This window comes from Labeo rohita, unplaced genomic scaffold (assembly GCF_022985175.1).
Source record: "Labeo rohita strain BAU-BD-2019 unplaced genomic scaffold, IGBB_LRoh.1.0 scaffold_66, whole genome shotgun sequence".
Taxonomy (NCBI): domain Eukaryota; kingdom Metazoa; phylum Chordata; class Actinopteri; order Cypriniformes; family Cyprinidae; genus Labeo; species Labeo rohita.
Window position 1 is genome coordinate 752,395 of NW_026129590.1, and position 24,984 is coordinate 777,378.

At 40.6% G+C, this 24,984-nt stretch overlaps 1 protein-coding gene across 1 annotated transcript in view; it reads right to left on the minus strand.

Annotated features, from left to right (window-relative positions):
• fkbp10a (FKBP prolyl isomerase 10a) overlaps window positions 1–24,984 on the minus strand; it is a 52,841-nt gene that overhangs the window by 4,384 nt on the left and 23,473 nt on the right. The window contains exons 3-8 of the mRNA XM_051104246.1: window positions 13,139–13,328; window positions 8,659–8,804; window positions 8,215–8,404; window positions 7,871–8,016; window positions 7,407–7,596; window positions 7,012–7,154 (exon numbers count right to left, since the gene is read on the minus strand). Of these exons, the coding sequence (XP_050960203.1) occupies window positions 7,012–7,154; window positions 7,407–7,596; window positions 7,871–8,016; window positions 8,215–8,404; window positions 8,659–8,804; window positions 13,139–13,328 (1,005 nt within the window). The remainder of the gene's footprint in view (window positions 1–7,011; window positions 7,155–7,406; window positions 7,597–7,870; window positions 8,017–8,214; window positions 8,405–8,658; window positions 8,805–13,138; window positions 13,329–24,984) is intronic.

The following is a 24,984-nucleotide window of genomic DNA, read 5'->3' on the forward strand; positions in this document are numbered from 1 at the left end:
TGGGTCCTTTAATAGAGCAAGATGGCGATGGTGTGTATGTGTGTGCGCATCCAACATCTCTTTACCTTTTTTTTTTAAAGGGGTCATCGAATGCAAAACTCACTTTTGCATGTTGTTTGAACATAAATGTGTGTTGGCAGTGTGTGTACACAACCACCCTATAATCATAAAAATCCACAACAGTCCGACTCTGGCCACTGTGTTGACTCTGGTGCAGGGGAAGACAAGAATGTCTCCAAATTGAGCAAATGGTGTTCGGTTGTTGAATGTAATAATGAGCACAGCAGTCCTCATTTACTCCCGACATCGTAGCCTCTGAAGATGCAGAGGATTAACGTTACTTTTATTTTTGAAGGAAATGCACCCAGCGATCTACATAAATGCGTCTGCGTTTGCGTGAATGATCCAGCTTCACCAACAGCAGAAGTGAGTATAAGGGTTTTTTATGCATCTTTGCAAATCACCTTTCTTTTTTTTTCCCAACAATATGTTTATTTGTCTTTTTTAGTATTTAAATGACATACAACAGAACATCCTCTCAGACACAAAATACAATTTTACCATATATACTATCGATAATGCCCTTTGACACAAGATATCAGGGACCAACCAACTCATAACAAGCTGGTCAGTGAATGAGTAATATTTCTTAACCATCTTCTTCCTCTTGATCTTCAATTAAGCATGAAGGGTCTCCAAATACTTTCAAACAAGTCCTTTTTTCCTTTTAACAAGTATGTAATACGTTCCAATGGAAGAGTAGCCAACATCTGTTTAACCCATTGTCCAATACTTGGTCTTCTTATACATTTCCAATGTAGTGCAATCAACATTTTAGCTTGTAACAAACAAATATCAATAAATAGTTTCTAATTTTTTGCATATCCTATGTGCTTGGGGTATAGACCTAAAATTATAAAGGAAGGTTCCAAAGGAAGGTCTTTAGAAATAATAGACTTCACCGTTTCCTTTATTTTACCCCAAAATATTTTAATTTCTCTACATTCCCAAATACAATGGAAGAGTGTACCCTTTTCGTCTCCACATTTTGTACATATGTCTGGGATATTTGGATTCTATTGGTTTAATCTGGCAGGGGTGACATAAACACGCATAAGCCACTTGTACTGTAACAATCTCAACCGAGAGTTTATAGTTTGCTTATGTGCTTTACGGCAAACCACTTGCCACTCATCTAATGACAAATTTATTTGCAGATCTTTCTTCCAAGCTTCTAATTTCAAGGTTGAATTATCTGGGGAGTGTGATAATAGTAATTTATAAAATTGTGAGATTGCTCCTCTTTTAAGGCTATTTTCACTTATCATTTCTTCTAACTTAGATTTGGGTGGTTTCAATAGATTTCTTTGTTTTGCTCCTATATAACTTCTAAGTTGGAGATACTTGAAAAAATATTTTCTTTGAATATTGTATTTGTGTCTAAGCATGTCAAATGACATCATGTTATCTGAGTCTGTTGGATATAGATCTTGAATTTTCTCCAATCCATTTAAAGCCCATTGTTTAAACACTGCATCGGCTCTCCCCGGGGAGAAGTTCTGATTACCCCAAATTGGGGTTAGCCGTGATAAAATAACTGGTTCTTTAATGTGCCTTTTAACATTATACCACACCTTAACCATGTTTTTAACTATTGGGTTTTTAGTTTTCTTCATCAAATTAACTTCTGTATCAAGATGTTACTTTCCATTTCTGTCCACTGGGGAGGGTCATTTTTACAAAAATAGCACCCTATAGATCTGAGCTGAGCTGCCCAGTAGTACCATTCTATGTTTGGGCACATCAAGCCTCCTTCATCGTAGGGTAAATGGAGTAGTGACAGTCTTATTCTAGCACGTTTGTTTGACCATATAAAATCAAGAAGCAGTTTCTTAAATGCTTTAAACCAGTCAGCAGGGGGTGGCAAGGGAATGTTCTGAAAAACATACAACAATTTTGGAAGTATATTCATTTTGTAAATATTAATTCGACCTATAAGGGACATGGGAAGAAGACTCCATCTGTTAATACTATCTCTAATTTCGTTATTTATCGATTCATAATTATGCTGAACAATTAAATCTAAATTTGGAAGGATAAGTATTCCTAGTAATTAAATTTAGAAACTGATTTGAATTGTGAAACGGCTACAGGCGGATTTTCTCTCTCTCCTTTATCTAGCAACAAGATTGATGATTTTAATTTGTTAATTACATATCCTGAAATATGACCAAACCCATCTATTAATTTTAACAAAGCGGGAATAGATGTATTTAATTGTGAAAGGAATAAGATGATATCATCTGCATATAGCGACAGCTTGTGTTCTACCTGACCAACCGTGATTCCGGATATGTGTGAATGTGACTGTACAGCTATAGCCAAGGGCTCCATTGCTAAAGTAAAGAGCAACGGGGATAACGGACATCCCTGTCGACAGCCACGTTTAACTAAAATTGGTTTAGACACGTTCTTATTTGTTAGAATCTCTGCAGTTGGGTGTAAATATAATAGTTGTATCCATTTTCGAAATTTTGGCCCCAATCTAAATCGTTTTAACACATCAAAAAAATAGGCCCATTCTACTCTATCAAACGCTTTTTCAGCATCCAGAGAGAGGAGGGCCATATCCTTAGTGTTATCTAATGCTTGAATAACATTCAGAACCCTCCTAACATTGTATAGACCTTGTCGACCTGAAACAAAGCCATTTTGATCCCTGTGTATAATCAATGCAAGGGTTTCCTGTAAACGAGTTGCTAGTAATTTGCTGACTATCTTAAGATCTGAATTAAGCAGGCTTATTGGCCTCATATTCTCACATTTATCCCTAGATTTTCCAGGCTTAGGCAATAAGATAATTAATGCATTGGCCATTGAGTTAGGGAGGTCCCCAGCTATAAAAGCCTCCTGTAACATTTCCAATATTGGCCTTACCAACTTTCCTTTAAACTTTTTATAAAAGTCGATTGGAAACCCATCAGGTCCAGCTTTTTTACCTGTGCTCATGTTGTCAATTACTTTGATTATTTCATCTTCACTAATGTCTGAGTCTAATTGTCGGCCAAGTTCTTCTGTGATAGTTGGTATGTTTAATTTGTCTAAAAATAATTTTCGTGTGTTTAGGTCTGTATGGTCCTGAGAATCATAAAGTTTTTCATAATAATTTCTAAATTCTTTGTTTATCTCTATTGGATCCACAATTGTCTCCCCATTTGTATTTATTATTGTTGTTATGTCTTTTTGTGTTTCCAGTTGTTTTATTTGCCATGCTAGAATCTTACCCGGCTTTTCTCCCTGTTCATAAAAAGATTGATTTATCCTAAGTATGTTAGAGGCTGCCCTGTCCGCTGTAGCTTTATTGTATTGTGCTTTTAACAGCAACAGCTCTTTTTCTACATGTGAATTTTTATCTCTAAACAGTTGCTCCTCCAAATACTTTATTTTTTCTTCCAACTGTTGTCTTTTCTTGCGCTGTTCTTTAGATTTTGAAGAGGTATAAGAAATGATATAACCCCTTATGCAAGCCTTAAAGGCATCCCATTTGATACGAGCTGTGGTCTGTGTTGTGTTTAAACAAAAATATTCATCAATTTTATTCCCTACATATCCTACGAAAGATTCATCCTTGAGCCATTTTTGATGTAAGCACCACCTAGGAGGGTCTATCAATAAATCATTATGAATATATTTTATGTTACATGAAGCATGGTCTGAAATTGTTATACTATCATAGAAACAATCTCCCATATTAGGCAACAAGTCTACCGAAATCAGAAAGTAATCTATGCGGGAGTATGTGTTAAATGTTTTAGAGTGACAAGAGTATGTAATATCAATAGGATTTTGATGTCGCCAAATATCTACCATCTGTAACTCCTTCATAAAATTCTGTATGACTTCTCTGCTTTTATGATGAGTCAAAACACAGTTCCAATCTCCACCAATAATAATTTTACCTAAGAGAGAAGAAATGGTTAGAAATCAATTTGTAAAGAATCGATCATCATCTATATTTGGTCCATACACATTCACTAAGTTGAAATTTTCATGTAAAATTGATCCCTGAATAATCAAGTATCTTCCGAATTTATCTTTTATAATATTTGTAACGTGCAAAGGCACCGATTTATGAACCAGTGTAATTACACCTCGGGCTCTTGATGTAAATGATGATGCATACAGCGATCCCTGCCACCTCCTGCTTATTCTGATATTTTCCTCCTCAAGAGTGTGGGTTTCCTGCAGAAAGACTATTTTAGAGCCAAGATCTTTTATTTTGTTCATAACCTGCTTAATCTTTTTAGGTGTACCCAAGCCTCTGCAATTCCAGGAAGTATATTTAATTTCAAATTTTTGTGTCATCTAAACAAACATACAATAGTCTTATTTTTACACTATATATATGTGTCTGAGAGTTAACACACACTAGAACATTAGAGCTAAATGCTGCGAACAGCACCAACATCACAACAACAAAACCCCCCAACCCAGCTAACTGGGTGAACCCCTGAAATACACTACTTCCAACCGCGAACATCGTTAGATTCCTAGAATCTGAACTATTGTCTCAACGTTCACCTGCAACTGTATTCAAGTAATGTATCCTTTTTGAACAGTACTTGCATTTGTAACTTCGGTAATGCCTTATCAAAATACCTACACTATGTAGTTGGCAGTGGCAGTACCTATTCACATAAGTCATTCTGTTTCTACCGTTTCCATTTGGATCTTCTGGGTAAAGATTTTGGCCTCCGCTGGGGAAGTAAACTTGTGGACTTTCTCTTTATATGTCAGCACCAACGTGGCTGGGGAAAGAATGCCATGCCTCACTCCTAGCTTACGCAGTTAATCACGAACAACATCGAACTGCTTACGCTGCCTGTGCACCTCCGTAGCGACATCAGCAAACAGCTTCACACGCTGATTCTTATAGAAGATATCCTTCTTTGTTTTGGCAGTTCTTAGTACGATTTCTTTCTGCTTGTAGTTAAGAAATCTCATGATTACCGTTCTCGGTGAGGTATTGGTGTCTCTCTTTGGCCCGATGCGGTGGGCCCTTTCCAGGACTAAAGGGTGACGCATTGGGTTTAACTCCAGCGCGTCTGGCAACCAGCTCTCCAAAAAGCCGCACATGTCAAATCCCTCAGAATTTTCAGGGAGACCCACCAGCCTCAGATTATTCAAACGCGATCTTGTTTCCATATCGACCACTTTGTCCTCAAGGTGTTTATTTCTTGTCTGTGAGCTCTCGACCACCGCTTTCAAGTCGACCTGCTCGTCTACCACGTTAGACAGACGCACCTCTGCCCCAGCCATCCGCTCTGTACATTCAGTCACCTCCTTTCTTGTTTCTTCTATAGCTTTAAGTACCCGAACAAATCTTCCGGTGAACTCGCTTTTCAAATTGCGTATCTCTCCCAATATCTCATCTTTAGCCATATTCAGGAGCTGTTGGTCTTTGCTGGGTGGAATCAGCGCCTCATTGTTCACATCTCCTCCGTTAGCTTCTGTGCTAGCAGCATTAGCGTCCTTCGTAGTGTTAGCTTCCCTGCTAGTTGGCTGCTCTGCGCCATGCGCTCCAAAGCTTGTTAATTTGGATTGCGTTGTTGATTTAGGCTTATCTCTACTGCCTCTTCCAGTGCCAGGCATTTCTGCGTCAATTCCACAGTTTCGGAGAGTTTTTGGTTCAAGTATAAGGATTAGACAGGATTGTTGTAGAGAGCAGGCTCGAACGTGACCCACTAGCTTGCGGCCATACCAGGAAGTCGCAAATCACCTTTCTTACTGTGATAGTTAGCAAGTTTCGTGGCTAAATACGGCTAAAATAAACATTTGGCTCGTCATTTGGCCCACAGAAGAGAGGGGTGGGGTGAGCAGAGCACATTAGCATTTAAATGAACATGCACTAAAACAGCTCGCTTTGAAAAGGACTGATTTTGACATGGTAAAAAGTTAATTTTTTATTTTTTTTTTTACATACCATTGAAAAATTGTAACCAAAGTATGTTTAGACTTCTCATTAAGGCCCTAAAGAATCATATCAACTTGTGGAAAATGGGCATCCGATTATATGTCAGTGTCTTTATCAAAAAGGGGTTAACCATAAGGCATCTGGGGCATGGAGGTCAGCTTTGTGACATACACACATATACACATGCATAACCATTTTCAGGTTTGACTGTAATAATGTGTCATAATTGCAAAAAAAAAAAAAAAAACTTCCATACAATAAAGAAATCTTTTTGACAAAGAGTATATTTGTTGTTATTATGATGATTTTATAATGTCTTAAAAATCTAAATAAGAAATGTAAAAACTAAATATAAATGTGACCTGAAACATCCTGACTGTACACCTAAACCAGCACTGGGTAACTACACATTGCTTAGCTTGCTCAGGTGTGTTTAATTAGGCTTAGTCCTGAACTCTAAAAATAGTGCAAAACAGTGGCCCTCCAGGACCGAAGTTTCCCAGCCCTGCCCTAAACGAACATTTTATAAGCACTGAGGATTGCCTGACCCTTTCCGCTTTGTTGAAGGCTAGAAAAGTTAGTTCCTATTTAGTACTGTGGAAAAAGTAGTAATAAAACTAATAACTGAGCATACTGGCAGCATCTTGAAACTCCAGAGAAATGACAACAGAAAACATGCATTTGTAGACTGGCATACTTAAAACAACCATGTACACAAGAATATTATAATACCTGTATGAATATAAACATATTCAAACATATTTGCAACCCAAATATAGACCTTAAATATAATTTGATGTGCATCTATAAATATAGTCAGTATTTCTCTTAACATTTGTCTGGTTGTACTGAGCTCATCGCATCTGTTCGGGGATTAGAATTCTAAGTCCAGGATATAAATACGCCACTTCAGCAAAATAGCGATTTCAGAAAGCATAGTTTTTTTGCAAAACTTTTGGAACAATACTTTGCAACATAATGTCAAAAACTGAACTGACTTTCTGAAACCTTTTTTTTTGGACAGTTTGGTTACTGACCTCCATTGGTGCCGTGTGCGAGGTGGGGCGGCACAGTGATCTCTCTCCTCTCTAACACGCACATGCCCTGCAAACCTTCATCCAGACCAGTGATCAACTTCCCTTGGCCTAACGTGACACGTGGGGGTTCTGGGTAGTCATCTCTGTAAATAATACATAATTAATGTTTTTTTTGTTTGTTTTTTTCCCCCCAGAATAACAATTACAACAATAACAATTATTGTACACAACAGCAAATATAAGAAAACTGAAAAGCAGGTAACATATTCAAATTAGGAATCATTGTAAACAAATGTCATGCTGATTTCTGAACCTCAGTTAAACTATGCTTGACCATCAGTAGTCACCTTGTTAAAATAATAAATAACCACATGGTGCTAATGGAGAGCACTTACGAAGAATAGAGACGTGTGCCATCCAGCAGAGAGCAGTTGTAGCGGTACATAATCAGGTCATTTGCAGCACTTGTCAGGTTGCAGTCAGCTGGTTTGTAGATCAGTTTGATGTCCACTTGGTCTTTAGGGTTGTGGAAGTCAATGATATGCAGGTCAAAGATAAGCACGGCAGATCCTGGGATCAGCTCACCTGAGAACGCACAGCGAACAGAATGAGAAAAATACAGTCGCATCTGTCTCATTCCTCTTTTTTAAAAAAGTCAACTACAATGGCAAACAGATTAAACACAGCGAACTATGGCATGTAACATGTAAAGTATCTTTATGCCTACAATGAAATGTTTTCAGATTTTATATCAGATCATTGAAAAAGTTATTAAAACTAAACACAAGAAGGTTGCATTATGTAAATGAAAGGGTTCCAGTGCTTTTTTCTTCTCTTCTGATTTCCTTCTAATAGTCACCTGATCCAGTCTCTCCATAGGCCAGATGAGGCGGCACAGTGACTCGTCTCCACTCACCCACACATACCCCCTGCAGGGCTTTGTCGATGCCAGCAATCACATAGCCCATGCCAATAAACGTGTTGTAAGTGCTGTTTCGAGAATAACTGAGGATGTTGAGAAAAATGCAATAAAAAGTTAGTAATGTCAAACCTTGTGCCTCAAAAAATACAGAGTTTGATATGTGTCAACAGTCTTGTGAAAAAGAGATGATCTGCATTTTGCTAATGGCAGCACTTCAACACAAACATTTGTAATACACCTTGTTATATGAAATTCAACTCTTTTCTAGATGACAGACTGACCTGGAATCGAAAACGGTGCCATCTTGAAAGGTTCCGTTATAATGGTAACGTATGAAATCTCCCGCCACTGCCCTTCTCCGGCATGGCTGTGGGATCTTTTGAACCTCCACTCTCACGTCATCCTTCACGTTAAACACATCCACCAGTAACACATCAAAAATTAGAGTTGCATATGGAGGGACCTTTGTACCTAAGGATGAAGTTTCTTTAGACTATGCTTTAAACAGATCATATTTACCCATAAAATATAAAAAGTATTACACTGCAAAAGTATGGTCACACTTCACTTAAATACACATTGTGAGTTTTACGGCTGGAAATATATAATAATAATAATAAGTTACAGTAAAAATAAATGTATAATGAGGTGTGTATAATAAATGAGTAAATATCAATCAATTTATGTCAATTTATATCAATCTTGACAGCAATCTTTAAGTATACCATATCCTTTGTCATCATAAGCCAGGAATGGTGGGATAATAATTGATCTCCTCTCTCCAACACACATGCCCAGAAGGCCTTCCTCCATGCCTTTGATGAGACTGCCCTGCCCCACATATGTGTTGTATGTTGAGTTTCGAAGATGGCTGTGATAATTTACAAGCAAAAATAAAATAAAATTAAGTTAAATTAAATAAATATTCCTCATCACATTTTTTTTCTTTAATACTTGCTGGTATTTATGTATAGCACTTTGGTGAGCTTTGGCTGTTTTTAAATGTGCTTTAGACTTTTTTTTTTTTTTAAAGCACATGCACATTCCCTCGCCATTTAATAATTACATATATACAGTAGTCCCAGAAAGTCCCAGGACAATTTGAGCAACAATAAAAATTGAAATAAAGTGTTTGTATTATTTAAAGGTGACATCGGATGCAAAATTCACTTTTACATGGTGTTTGAACTTAAATGTGTCTTGGCAGTGTGTGTACACAACTATAATAATAACAATAATAATAATAATAATACATTTTATTTAGTATAGCGCCTTTCTCAAAGTGCTTTACAACATAAGCAAGCACAACATTCTAAAGTAATACACAAAAATACAAAATAACAATCAGTTAAAACCAAGACGAAAGTAAAAAGTTTTAAGACAAGATTTGAACATTTTTAACGAATTAGCTTCCCTAATGTCAGCCGGGAGAGAATTCCACAATTTGGGGGCATAAGATGAAAATGCCCGATCTCCCCCCTGAAGTTTTAGGAATGACTAAAAGACCGCTATGAGGAGATCGCAAATTGCGACTAGATGTATAGGGGATTAAAAGTTCAGCCAAGTACTGAGGAGCTAGACCATGCAGTGCCTTGTACGTTAACATAAGAACTTTAAAATCAATACGTAATCTAACCACGAGCCAATGCAACAATTGCAAAAATAATGATAAAAATCCACCCAGTGCTTTTTTTTAAATCACCACAAATCATAAGCACTTTCTCAGAACAAGCCGTTCACAGATTCCGGGCAAAGTGATGTCACTTTGCACAGGCCCCTCCCACGACTGTTGATGGACTCTGCCATTTAGCATAGACCCGTCCTGAGTGAGCTGTAAACAGTCTGCCATTGTTTCGACACCGGAGCAGGAGTAGACAAGAATGTCTCCTAAGCGATTAAGGTGTTTTATTGTTGCATGCAATAACGAACATAGCAGTCGTCATGTACTCCCAACATCTGAGGCACTGAGGATGCAGTAAATTACTTTTGTCTTTTAAGGGAATGTGCTCCCCCCCCCGATCTAGCTAAATGTGTTTATTTTTGCGCAAATCATTTTACACCATACTGCTTCGTAAACGAGGGTCAGTACAAAGCAGGTTTTGCTAAAAAGTCGTTCCTGAACAATGTATCAGTACCAGCTGTTTGTGATACAGCTTCACCTCCAGAAGAAATGAGTAAACTTTTTTTTTTTTTCACAGAAGGGAGGGGTGGGGTGAACAGTAGCTCATTATCATTTAATAGGGACATGCACCGAAACGGGTTGCTGTGAACAGAGCTGTTTTTGACCAGGTAAAAAAGGGAGTTGTTTTACGCTACCATTGAGAAATTTTAACCAAAGTATGTTATAGCTTTTCATGCAGACCCTAAAGAATCATATCAACTTGTGGAAAATAGGCATCCAATGTCCCCTTTAACAAAATATCAAAACAAGTGGCATTGGTTTTAAAGACAAATTTGTTTTAAACTCTTTAACTTTTACACATTTTAAATCAAAAGTTTGTAAGGTTTCAAAAATATGAAACCATAAATGCACTGCTCAGAAAATTAAGGGAACACTTCATCATCACAGTATAACACCAAGTCAATTCAAATTCAGGGATATCAATTTGTGCAGTTAGGAAGCACATGTGATTGTGAATCAGTTTCACCTGTAGGTATAGGTGGTCACCACAGACAATTGCTCTCTCCTTATCCTTCCTGACTGATTTGTTTCTAGTTTTGAGCTTTGTTAATAGCCCAATCAGTTAAACAGGTTGTCCCAACTCCTGCAGGATGGCACATCCATACGTGCTGTCGCAAGATGGTATCATGTGTCTCCCAGCACAGTCTCAAGAGCATGGAGGAGAGAACAGGCCATTACACAAGGAGAACTGGACAGGGCCGTAGATGGGTGCCAACCTCTTAAGTCCTCTTAAGGCATTTCACTTGGCGGCTACCTTTGAAACACTTCTGGGGCATCTCCAGTCTCTGAATGGGGAAATATCCAATTCTCCAAAACGGTTCACCAAGCTTAGGACAAAAAAATCGCCAAATGAAATCTTAAGACAACTGTATCATAAATGTTGTTTCTTTTTTGCTCAGTGTCAGAGGCGGATCTACCAGGGTGGCACAGGGTGGCCACACCTGCCACCCCGAGATTATCTCAGAATAAAATATAAATGTAAGTAGTGTTTCATGTGCTACTTTTCAGCCATGGCGACGGCAGCATAATGCAAAATAATGGCAAACACGTCTTTCAATGAACTGTGCAAAATGGTTGCACGCACACGCAGTGCGCTCAGTGTAGGAGGATTTATTAACAAATGACTCTTATGAACCGATTGGTTTTGAGTCAAAAACACAAAGCGCGGCCCAGTTCACTACCGAATCAGATACTTGCTGTTTCTCGGCTAACTCAGAACTCCTCTGAGAAATCTAACCCCGTCCGAATTTGTCTGAAAATCATTGCGTAATGTTTTGGTGATCCAATTCTCCGTCCGCTCGTTTCACTTTCATTATGGATATAGGCCTTTTTGCCATATCCGACGAAGACGCAGATCACGGAAACTAATAGCAGAGTTAGGTATGAATCTAGTTGTATTGGAAGTTTTCTCGATTGTTAACAAAATATAACTGATTTTAGTTGGCCCATTTTCCCAAACCATTAATTCAGTTCTCCAAAAATACACATTTCTCAAAATGTATAACAATGAGTAAGTTAAACATTAAGTAGCAAAACTGATGACACACCAATCTGATTTTTTTTACTGTACTGTATTATGATGCATACCAAGTTCATATTTTTGTCGCTCTTAAACTTGCAATTAAACGTGATTTATACTTTGTAAGTAGCCTATGTCATTTTAACAGAATTGCATGCCTTTTGTGATACAAGCTCAGAAACATTTATAACCTGTTGAAGTTTTTTATTTTGTGTATTGACTTGGTGCCATGATGGACATGGAAAAGTAATTTATTTTTCATTTTAAACTGTATACATCAGGGGTGGCAAACGTCGGTCCTGGAGAGCCGCCGCCCTGCAGAGTTTTGCTTCAACCCTAATCAAACGCACCTGAACAAGCTAATCAAGCTCTGAAGAGTTACTAGAAAGATACAGGCAGGTGAGTTTTAATTAGAGCTGGAGCTGAAATCTGCAGAACTGCGGCTCTCCAGGACCGGAGTTCGCCACCCCTGGTATGATTACTTAATGCTAATCATCTATGAACACAACTGCGTATGTTAGACTATAAATCCCCTAAAACTATGCATGGGAGCTTGCTTTGGTGTTGCCACCCCTCATAGACCCCATGCCACCCCTTTGCCACCCTAGACCAGCCAGTGCGCATGCACAGTTTAAAGCGCACGTCTCAGAACGCTGACGGTTTCTATAGCAACCAGGACTTCTAACGGCAGCTGCAGTGACGCACTGACCTTACTGATTAGCGATTGGCCCTTTTTTTATTCTGAAGGTGGGGCCTCCTGCGATAGAACTGCCATATTGAACGTTGCATTTTTCCCCATTCAAAACTATATGAGTGACATGTCTTTGGTATTCTATAGACTTTTACTACAACCCAGCAGCAGAACTGGTATCTGCTCCTTTGTGCAATGAGGGACAGAAGAAGAACTGCTACAGACCTACAAAATGACCTCCAGCAGGCTACTGATGTGCATGTTTTTGACCAAACTGTCAGAAACAAACTCAATGAGGGTGGCATGAGGACTTGAGGTGTTCACCGACTAGCACCGTGCAGCTTGACTGGCATTTGCCAGAGAACACAATGGCAGCTCTGCCATTTTGCTGCCATTACTCTGCCTGCAACATCATCCAGCATAACTGTTTTGGCAATGGGTCAGTGATGGTCTGGGAAGAAATATCCTTGGAGGGTTGCACCTCCACGTGCTAACCAATGATGCCCTTACTGCTGTTAGGTACCAGGATGAAATCTTCTGACACACTGTCAGAGCTTACACTGGTGCAGTGGGCCCTGGGTTTCATAGGTGGGACAATGTCAGGATTCACGTAGCCAGAGTGTGTAATGATTTTGGTTTTCACTGACCATTGTCACATCAATTTGTTCTCAACGCATTACACAACGTATATGCGGAAGTAAAGATTTCCAACTTGAATCCAATTTATGAAGTGTTCCCTTCATTTTAACAGCACATATAATTAAACTTTAGCACATATAATTAAATTAGAGTTTTGTTATTATTTTGGCCTACCTGGAATCAAACAGGCTTCCCACTAACAAAGATCCATTGTAATGATAACGAACATAGTCACTGGGCATCACTGTCCTTTTGCAGTTCCGCCGTTTGTGAAGAGTACGAATTTGAACCTTGTCTTCTTTATTCCACAAATCCAGCAAAAGCACATCAAACACCAATGTTGTATCCGGTGGGATAACTGAACCTAGAAAGAAACACCAGTGCTGAGTCAGATGTGATAACTGAACCTAGAAAAAAAGGTGTACCCTTGATAAAACCAACACGCCCTTTTCTTAAATTACAATATAGTGCATCAGTTAGTGTAATCAAGCAAAATTATTATTACAGTTTAAATGCTTACACAAAAAACACACTCAATATGCAAAACATCACACACATCTTGCAAAAGCAAACACTTCTTTGAACACTATTTGAACCCTTCTAAAAATGGTATTTTTGCATAGTAACTACACACATACTAACTAGCCACATAAAGTAATTAGCCAAATACATATACTTGTTCATAGTGCAGTGGAGTGCACAAGAGTTTGTCATACATGCATACGCACATGGGTCATTCTTTATTTGTGGTGGCAAGTGGTGTCCCTCTACTTAACAGCAGTTGAAATAACTGCTGTTAACCCTAACTTTAAATACCAATAAATCATAAAATGTTTGCATTCTGTAGGGTAAACACAATTTGTGCACTGTTAATAGTTACATTTTTGTTTTAAAATACATATTTAATTGAGTTTGACATTGAGTTTGCATTTGTAACAAAATATGCATGTTCCCGCCATACCTCAGAGAGGTATCATGGAATGTAACTGCAACTATATAACATTTTTAACAGAACTAAAGTGGTTATATTGTGAATATCGATCTTATTTAAAATGTACAATTTTATTAAATTGTTTTAAAAAGTTGTGTCCCCCAAATTCATGACTGTGGTGTTACAACAATGGATGTCACCCCCCAGGTGCTGGTTGTTCTGAGGGGTGCATAGTGAGTACATTCTTTATTATTAATTTTCTTAAAGTTAGCTAGATTTTTTTACAATTATACTTCATTAGTGTCTGTGGTGTTATGGTGATAACTTGCAGATCTGACATATTTTAATCAAAATTTTGATAAATACACACCTATTTGTATTTCCAAAATGTTCCCTGATCTTGAAATCATCTGATGGCAACCTCCATTTTAGAAAAGTCTGGATTTAGGCCAATTGGTCTGTGGTGTTACCGGCTTTCCAGGTAACACCGTAGACATAAGTGGCTGTGTCACCTGTGTTTGATTAAAATTATTAAAAATCTAAATTAAGCTTCTATTTTAATGGATATAGCATATTAAACTAGCAATACGTGATTAAAACAAACAAACAAACTAAATTTTTACAAATTCTGCCTCTCATTTGCCACCACATCTGAAGAACGACCCACATACAGTATACACTGTCTATAGCAGGGGTCACAAAACTTTAGAGTTTACCTCCAACTTTTCTCAACACACCTGCCTGGAAGTTTCAAGTATACCTAGTAAGACCTTGATTAGCTGGTTCAGATGTGTTTGATTGGAGCTAAACGTCCAGGACCGGGTCTATACAGATTTTGAATTTGACACAGTTATACAACTGATCTGAATCAATAATGAACTTTCTTGAGCTGGATAATGACACTATTGACTTGTTAGAGCTGCAGAATTTGAATTTGATACTATTGTGAAGTTGTTGTGAAAGTTGACTTGGTTTGTATGCATATTCTGTTTACTGAATATGCATACAAAGATACAACAGATGCATATTGTCACGTTCAGACGAAGCACACGAACAACGACGTAACATAAACGAAGGTATTTAATAAATCCAATAGGGAATACAGGAGACACAGGAGACACAGGAACACAGGGTAGCAACATCAACGTCCGACAAGGAAGGATGGGAAACACATGCTATATATACACTCAGACTGATACAAACACAGGTGCAGACAATTAGGGCGATACCAAAACACTCAAGGCAGCAGGGGGAAATGACGGGAGAAACCAACTAATCAGTCCAGGGGTGTGACATTACCTCCCCCTCCCGGAAGGCGCGTCCTCGCGCCGACAAACAGGAAAAAGAAATGTACAGTCTTTGGAGGGGGCTTCGGCGGAGGACGGACTCCCGGGAGGAGGGCAATAGATGGAGTCCAGGGTGGTGACGGAATAGTCCAAGGAGGTGATGATGGGGGGAGGAGCCAAGGAGGAGACAGGAGAGAGCTGGAGCAGGAGGAGCCAGGTGAGACCCAGACCGCAGCCATGATGGAACATGATGGTGGAGGAAGGGCTGACGACACCATGGGGCCGACCGACGGAGGCGGAGCAGGTGGTGGTAGAGCCCGAGGCGGAGACGGAGAGCCGATGATCCAGGGCGACACCGAGGATCCGGAGGGCCCAGGCGGAGCCCAAGGCTCTGGCGTCCGAGGCGGAGGCGGAGATCCGGAGGTCCACGGCGGAGCCGGAGCGACAGAGGACCGAGGCTGTGCCCGCGGGAGGGAGGAGGTCCACAGAGCCGGAGGGACGGAGCGACGAGGTGCAGCCGGAGGAGTGGAGTCCAGAGGTGAAGGTGAGGCGACGACTGACCAGGGCGGAGCCGGAGGGACGATGGAGCCCGGTGGAGCTGGTGGACCGACGGGCGACGGTGGAGACGAGGGAGCTGAGAGACGGGGTGGAGCCGCAGGGTCGGAGGGCCGAGGTGGAGTCCAGGACTCAGAGGCTGGAGGCGAAGATGAGGGATCCTCCAGCCCTGACACCGATGGTGACTGGCAGACCTGCGGCGAACCCACCGCGCAGATGGTGGGCTGAGGGTGAGCAGATGGGCTGCCAGGAGACAGTGGTGGCAGGACTGAGGCAGCAGAAACAATAGACAGAGGGAGGGTGGGTGGGAAATCCAGGCAGTCAGGTGGAAGGAGAATGGGCATATCTTCATATACATCTTCAGAGAAATTACTCAAATTTTGTTCCAGAAAAATTAATCCCAGATCCAGGCGTTGCTCACCCTCAGCGGTGGTGCAGTGGGCGGTGCTGTCCTCAGCACCCTCACGCCCATCAGGAACGTCCACCGTCGCAGGCTCTGTGGCCGGCTCTCGCACCTGGTCAGACACAAATTCCTCCAGCTCCGTGGCGATCGCTCGCTCTGTCGCTCCGATGGGCGATGGCTCCTGGGTCGCGCTGGTAGCGTTGGATCCGTCTGCGGTGAGCTCGGGCTCGTGCTCCGCGTGTCAGGTTGGTGATTGGCTGGGTTCCGGGTCCGGAGTGGCACTAGCGAGATTCTCCAAGGAGCAGGCGGGGAACGAGGGTTTGTTTCTCGCCAGTGTCCACTCCACAAACGCGGCAAAATCCGCTCGAGGGCCATCCTCGGACGACGGCGCTCTGCATGACGCGTTGAGGCTGGCGTCATAGAACGCACAGAGCGCGTCGTCCGGGTAGCTGGTGGTGTGAGCTATTAGCTGGAACATGATGGTATATCCCTCGAGCGGTAATTCCCCCTGCTCCAGCCGAAGGAGGATGAATTCTGGACGGAGTAGGGGATCCATGGGGGAAACACAACGGAAACAAAAGACTGAGGAAAAAGTGCCGGAAAACAAAACGGAGGGAAAAACACGAAAAAACTGTTTAGGTCGGACGTTCTGTCACGTTCAGACGAAGCACACGAACAACGACGTAACATAAACAAAGGTATTTAATAAATCCAATAGGGAATACAGGAGACACAGGAGACACAGGAACACAGGGTAGCAACATCAACGTCCGACAAGGAAGGGTGGGAAACACATGCTATATATACACTCAGACTGATACAAACACAGGTGCAGACAATTAGGGCGATACCAAAACACTCAAGGCAGCAGGGGGAAATGACGGGAGAAACCAACTAATCAGTCCAGGGGTGTGACACATATTCAGTGTGTATATATGTGTATGTGTGTATGTACAGTACATATACACACACACAGAAGGTCAACTTTATTTCTAAAGCGCTTTATACAATATATATATACACTGTAAACAGAAATGCAAGGGGGTAAAAATAATTTCTTTCTCAAAACATGTACAGGAATAAATTAGAATGTCATGGAAAAGTTCATTTATTTTAGTAATTCAACTTAAATTGTGAAACTCGTGTATTAAATAAATTCAATGCACACAGAATGAAGTAGTTTAAGTCTTTGGTTCTTTAAATTGTGATGATTTTGGCTCACATAACAAAAAACCCACCAATTCACTATCTCAACAAATTAGAATATGGTGACATGCCAATCAGCTAATCAACTCAAAACACCTGCAAAGGTTTCCTGAGTCTTCAAAATGGTCTCTCAGTTTGGTTCACTAGACTACATAATCATGGGGAAGACTGCTGACCTGACAGTTGTCCAGAAAACAATAATTGACACCCTTCACAAGGAGGGTAAGCCACAAACATTCATTGCCAAAAAAGCTGGCTGTTCACAAAGTGCTGTATCCAAGCATGTTAACAGAAAGTTGAGTGGAAGGAAAAAGTGTGGAAGAAAAAGATGCACAACCAACCGAGAGAACTGCAGCCTTGAGAGGCTTGTCAAGCAAAATCGATTCAAGAATTTGGGTGAACTTCACAAGGAATGGACTGAGGCTGGGGTCAAGGCATCAAGAGCCACCACACACAGACATGTCAAGGAATTTGGCTACAGTTGTCGTATTCCTCTTGTTAAGCCACTCCTGAACCACAGACAACGTCAGAGGCGTCTTACCTGGGCTAAGGAGAAGAAGAAATGGACTGTTGCCCAGTGGTCCAAAGTCGTCTTTTCAGATGAAAGCAAGTTTTGTATTTCATTTGGAAACCAAGGTCCTAGAGTCTGGAGGACGGGTGGAGAAGCTCATAGCCCAAGTTGCTTGAAGTCCAGTGTTAAGTTTCCACAGTCTGTGATGATTTGGGGTGCAATGTCATCTGCTGGTGTTGGTCCACTGTGTTTTTTAAAAAGTCACTGCACCTGTTTACAAAGAAATTTTAGAGCACTTCATGCTTCCTTCTACTGACCAGCTTTTTAAAGATGCTGATTTTATTTTCCAGCAGAATTTGGCACCTGCCCACACTGCCAAAAGCACCAAAAGTTGTTTAAATGACCATGGTGTTGGTGTGCTTGCCTGGCCAGCAACTCACCAGACCTGAACCCCATAGAGAATCTATAGGGTATTGTCAAGAGGAAGATGAGAAACAAGAGACCAAAAAAATGCAGATGAGCTGAAGGCCAATGTCAAAGAAATCTGGGCTTCCATACCACCTCAGCAGTGCCACAGACTGATCACCTCCATGCCATGCCGAATTGAGGCAGTAATTAAAGCAAAAGGAGCCCCTACCAAGTATTGAGTACATATACAGTAAATGAACATACTTTCCAGAAGGCCAACCATTCACTAAAACTGTTAATTTTTTTTTTGGTCTTATGAAGTATTCTAATTTGTTGAGATAGTGAATTGGTGGGTTTTTGTTAAATATGAGCCAAAATCATCACAATTAAAAGACCCAAAGACTTAAACTACTTCAGTCTGTGTGCATTGAATTTATTTAATACACAAGTTTCACAATTTGAGTTTAATTACTGAAATAAATGAATAAACTTTTCCATGACTTTCTAATTTATTGAAATGCACCTGCATATGTAACGCCACGCCAGCAGAGGGAGCCTTTACCATGTACTGTCTGTTACCGCTCTCTCTGCTGCTTCTTTGGTGACTTCCTGTTTGGCAGCCATTTAAGGAGGGCCATGCCAAACAGGAGGTGGCAAAGTATTGTTTTGCCTGTGCGGACTCTACCAAGTGTTTTCCTTGTTTCTTTGCGATTGTTTCCCATGTTCATAGTTTTGTTTCATTGCCATAGTTTTTGCCTTGTTTCATTGCCTTGTTTATTTTGTTACTTTGGACTGCTCTCTGGTATTCTGACCTCCTGCCTGCCTATTGGATTACACTTTTGTCTTGTCCTACATATCACTGTTTGTTTGGAGACAGGGTGCCTGTCTGACTACGTTGTGTTCAATAAAGCTTGCACTTGGATCTATCAACGCTGTCGAGTCCCGTTACAGTGTAAGTGATTTCACACATGATCACTGGCTGTAGGTCATCAGTAAATGAGTGTAGCACTTAAATAGCAGTGTTTTCCAAATAAAACAAAAGAGCTGCTAGTTCCGAATGATGTGTGTAATGTAGAGAACTGTGTTTAGAGTTTTGCAAAAAAGCTTGTTTTACAATAGCACACTGGGTTTAAAGCACGTAATGTGCTTGTAGTTTTGCAGACTTGGTCTAAAGATATATGAGTGAATGATTTCACTCAGTGGGCCTCAAGTATCTAATACAGCATTTAATAAAATGCAGAAATTAGATCAACCAAACACGTTATAATGATCAGAAAACTTTTTAAATTCCAACTTTATAACTGAAATATTAAAGTGCCCCATTATGGATTTCTGAAAATGACCTTTCAATTACCTTTGAATAGGCCTATACAATAAATATTTATTGTATAGAATATTCATTCAACTTAATTAACATAACGAAAGAAAAAACTGCAACAAGTAGCTAGTATGCAAAGTTTTGGTTCATTTTTGTGCTGAGCAAAAGGAAGACGGCCGAAAGTGGCATTCTATTTTTCTTTATTTTACAAAGGCACAAATATTTGTTTTTTATTGTGAATGTACACAAATGAAGGCAAACTTTAAGTATGACTAGAAGGAGTTGTTGGAAGGAAAAAAACGACTGCGCCGATGCCACACGCGCACACAGTTAAGCATTACTAACTTGTCAATGCTTATCATAGTAAAACACAGTCAGCTAAACATATCGAAAAATCACACTGCTTAATCGTTATTAACGTACTGCCGTGACATTATGCCAAAAAACATTTTTATGCGCATACTAGAATGCGAATGTACAAAAAAAAAGTACAAAACCAGGTTTACATACTAAATAATATTCTGGCATTTAAAAATATCTTGAATACGGAAACATTTGGATTTGTGACGTATGAGAGACCGAACCTTAGTTTCAGTTTCGCTTTAGCCTAAATTAATTTGTTTTGGCTTGTTGCTTATATAGCCTAGCTTCCTATATTTCTTCATTCTTGTTCTTTTCTGAATACTGTTAAATTGAAAGAATTTTTTGTGGAGTGAGGGGAACTAAAATAGCCTAGCTTATGTTGATAGTGTTTGTAAACATTTCCCATGGGCATCAGGTGTATCTTTCTTTCTTTCTTTCTTTCTTTCTTTTTTTTCCCTCAAAAACGCAATTTTATTTTATTTTAACCATCCAGCAAACATTTGAAAATATTTTGAGAAATTACTGAAAAAAATCTAACTTTTAAACTGTTTAACTGATTGTATTAATCGGTCAAAATGCATTCTGCCGAGTAATGGTTAACCGGTTAAAATGAGCATCCCTAGTGTGTAATGTAGCTGTATGTGAATGTAAACAGTCTGCAGAGTTGTGAAGCTGAAAGTGCATCATACAGTAAATAAAGTTATTGTCTCTCAAAAGAAAGAGTTGACTCTGAACAGACTCAATGAGAGCTGAGTAGAACTTTCAGCAGCTCCTGTGGTAGGTTAAACATCCTCAGCTGGCTAAGGAAGTTCAACCTTTGTTGGCCTTTTTTTTTTACAATGGATTTGATGTGAGTGTCCCACTTCAGGTCCCGAGAGATGATGGTCACCGTCCTGAATGAGGCCGATAAGTGTGGCTTCAGGAGCTTGACAGAGGGGTCTTTAGAAAAGATGTGATGGCTTTTAGACCCTTCCACACTGAATGAGTCGTTTAACGTGAACTCATCTTCCAACTTTCTAGCGTAGCTCCTTTTAGCTGCTCTAATCTCTTTATTCAGTGTGTTCTTGGCCTGATTGTACAAGTTCCCATTTCTGTAGGCATCCTCTTTGGCTTGACGATGATGTCTGAGTTTTGCTGTAAACCATGGCTTATCACTGTTAAATGTTAAATAAGTCCTGGTAGGAATGCATATATCCTCACAGAAACTGATATAGGATGTTACAGTCTCTGTGAGCTTGTCCAGATCGGTGGCAGCAGCTTCAAAAACACTCCAATCAGTCGAGTCTAAACCGGCTTGTAAAACCCACTGTGTTTTGTTGGTCCATCTCTTTTACTACAGGTTCAGCAGATTTAAGTTTTTTGCCTGTAGGTTGGTCTAAGATGAACCAGGCAGTGATCAGAGAGACCCAAGGCTGTCCATGGGATGGAGTGGTATGCATTCTGTATTGTGGTGTAAGAATGGTCCAGTATGTTACTGTCTCTGGTGCAGGGCCGTGCACAGACATTTTGAGGGGCAGTGGCGCAAACCAAAAAAGAGGCACTAAGTGGGTGGGTGCTTGTTAGTGCAAATGATCTACTTGTTACATATTCTGCCCTGGCAGTGGTGTTCCGAACCAAAGCTTTGACAGATAGTTAACGGAAATAAAGCACCATCACACTTTCTTCTTGATGCATGTGATGCACACTTTACTTGATTCACTTGTAAAACTAAAAGGAAAAATACAAAGGTAGAAATTACAAAATGATTACAAAATATCACAAATAATATACATCTTCCACATTTGTAAACATCAACTGACATATTCAATCAGCTAAATAAACAATCGAAGCACATTAATGACGTGCATCTATATGAAAACGATTACACAGCTTGTTAGCGGATTTCAGAACCGAACGTCAAGCTTTAAACATGTAAATACTGAACCTCTTTAATCAATCTAACACAAAAGAAGTATTGCAGATGTTTTCAAAATAAAATGAATAACTTACGGTCGTTTCTATCACAAGGACTGAAAGCAAACAACAACGCGTCTCTGGATGCCGATCACAGTCTCTTCTTCTATTACTATTTAAACATCCGGTTACGTTCTAAAGAATAGTGCAATAAAATGTTTCGCCACTAGATGTCACCTTTTAAATAAATCAAAAGCACAGCTTACAAAACGAAACAAACACCATACAGTACACTCCCCGCCTGGTATATTGGTTATACCACTATTCCTTTTAATCACTAGACAAAAGTAAGGCTACCTCACATATAGGTCTTAAGTACTCTCTGACAACCCCTTGCTTAGCAGTCTTCACCATAACCTTCCAAATTTTCCCATCAGATGAGGCTACAGTCTTTGTTATGAGACCAATTGGCCACTCACTGCGCTTAGCTTCCCCATCCTTTAACAGAACAACGTCTCCTTCCTGAATGTTATCTCTCTCCTCGGTCCATTTCCTTCTGGATTGCAAGGTGGACAAGTACTCCTGCTTCCATCGCTTCCAGAATGAATCAGCTAACATCTGGACTTGACGCCACTGACTTTTGTGCAAGTGTCCTAACTCAAAGTTTCCTGGTGGAGTAGGGGCACTTGAGGCATACTTGCATCTGTTGAAATTGGGGTTAAAGGACGGGAATTCATAATGGCCATGACTTCTGCCATTAAGGTTGTTAAGACCTTGTGTGTGAGTCTTGTGGGAGTTTTCACCAAGAGCGCTTCCAGAATACGTCTGGCGAACCCGATCATTCTTTCCCACACACCCCCCATATGAGAGGAGTGTGGAGCGTTGAATGTCCAGGTGCAGCTTTGATTCCGCAAGAAACCTTTCAGTTCCGAGTCACTACTGTCAATTTGGAGTTCTTTCATTGCTCCAACAAAATTTGTCCCTCTATCTGAACGAAAATGCTTCACTGGCCCTCTGACAGCCAAAAAACGTCGCAAAGCACAAATAAAGCTTGATGCTGATAGAGACTCCATGACTTCCAAGTGAACTGCCCTAGTACTTAAACAGCTGAATATAATGGCCCATCGCTTGTTCTCAATGTTGTGCCCTCTTGTCTTGCGCGTCATTACAGTGAAAGGTCCAAAAACATCAAGACCTGTGTGTGTGAAAGGTGGATCTACAGAAACCCTGTCTGGGGGCAAAGCTGACATCTTCTGACTCTCCATTTTTCCTCTCAGCTTCTTGCATAGGACACATTTGTGGATAATATTTGAAACGCGTCTTTTGCCACTGACAATCCACAAACCTGCACTACGTATAGCGCCCTCCGTAAAATGGCGGCCTTGGTGAGCCACTTGATCATGATAATGCTGAATTAAAAGATCAGTCACATGATGGCTGGGCGGAAGTATCAAGGGATGCTTCTCTGGATCTGAGATGTCAGCACATTGAATGCGACCCCCGACTCTTAACAGACCTTCCTTGTCCACAAAAGGGTCAAGTCTTAGGAGTGCGCTACGCTGTGAGACTTTACCATACTTGGTCAGACTCTCGCACTCTTCTCTGAACACTTCTCGCTGTACAGTTTTAATTATGGTCGACTTAGCTTGTGAGGTCTCAACATCTGAGGTCTTTGCACACCAATGCCACTTTCGACAAGGATTGTTAGGTGGAGATTTGAGAAGGATTTTGTGATATGAGTAAGAGTTGTGACAGCTCTCACCAAAGACCTCCATCTCGAGAAACGTTGGAATCTGCTTGAGACTAGAGACTGCCCAGTAATGTCAGTTGCCAGGACTTTCACTTGAGGGCGAATTTCAACATCCTCTTCTGCTTGGACAAGTCCATAGGATTCCTCCACACTACATCCCACAGGACCACATTTCCTAAGGAACTCTGGACCTGAAAACCAGTTGGTAAGAGGTAAGTGGGCTGCTGGCACGAACCTACTGGCATGATCCGCTGGATTCTGCTCAGAACAGACGTAGTGCCACTGATTGGGTTCTGTGGCTTTCCTTATGCATGCAACTCTGTTAGCCACATACATATAGAATCTGCGTGTAACATTGTGAATGTAACCGAGCACTATGCGACTATCCGTATAAAAATGGACGTTGTGAAGCTCCAAGTCAATTTCTCCTTTTATGAATTCCATCAACTCCACAGCCAGCACTGCAGCACATAACTCGAGGCGCGGAACAGTATGCGCTGGAAAGGGGGCTAACTTGGATCTTCCCATTACAAGCCCCACATGAGGCTGTCCATTTGAGTCCATCACTCGGAGGTATGCTACCGCAGCAATAGCTTAAGTAGAAGCATCTGAGAAAATGCACAACTCACGATGTTGAGCTCTGCACACTGAGGTTGACACATAAGCTCGGGGTATTTGCAATCGGTCAAGCTCTGCTAAAGATGAAATCCATGCCTTCCATGGATCTTCCTTTTCTGATGGAAGAACGGTGTCCCAATCCTGCTGGATTGTTGAAAGTTCCCTCACTAGAGCTTTGCCTTGCATAGTGATTGGACAGACGAACCCGAGAGGATCATATAAACTATTGACGGTGGAAAGGATCCCTCTTCGAGTGAAGGGTTTGTGTTCCTGAAAGGCTTTAAACATAAAGCAGTCTGTCTTGAGGTTCCAACTTATACCAAGGCTGCGTTGGAGAGGTATTGCATCTTTACTGAAATCTAGGTCTTTGAGATCTTTGGCTCTTTCGCTAGAAGGAAATGCTTCCATCACCGAAGCACTGTTGAAGGCCACTTTATGCAGGTTCAAGCTTGACTTAGATAGCATTGTCTGTGTGCGCTTTAGGAGATCAATGGCTTCTCTTTCAGTTGGGACAGACGTGATACCATCATCTACATAGAAGTTGCGCAACACAAAGTTCTTAGCATCTATTCCGCACTCCATTTTGCCGAGTTCCGCTGCTCGTCTCAAGGCATATATTGCGACCGCTGGAGACGGACTATTGCCAAAGACGTGTACAGTCATTCTGTAATCAATTATCTCCTTTTCTGGACAGTTGTCTTTGTGCCAAAGGAAGCGAAGATAGTTGCGATGCGGCTCTTTTACTTTGAAGCTATAGAACATTTGTTCTATGTCTGCC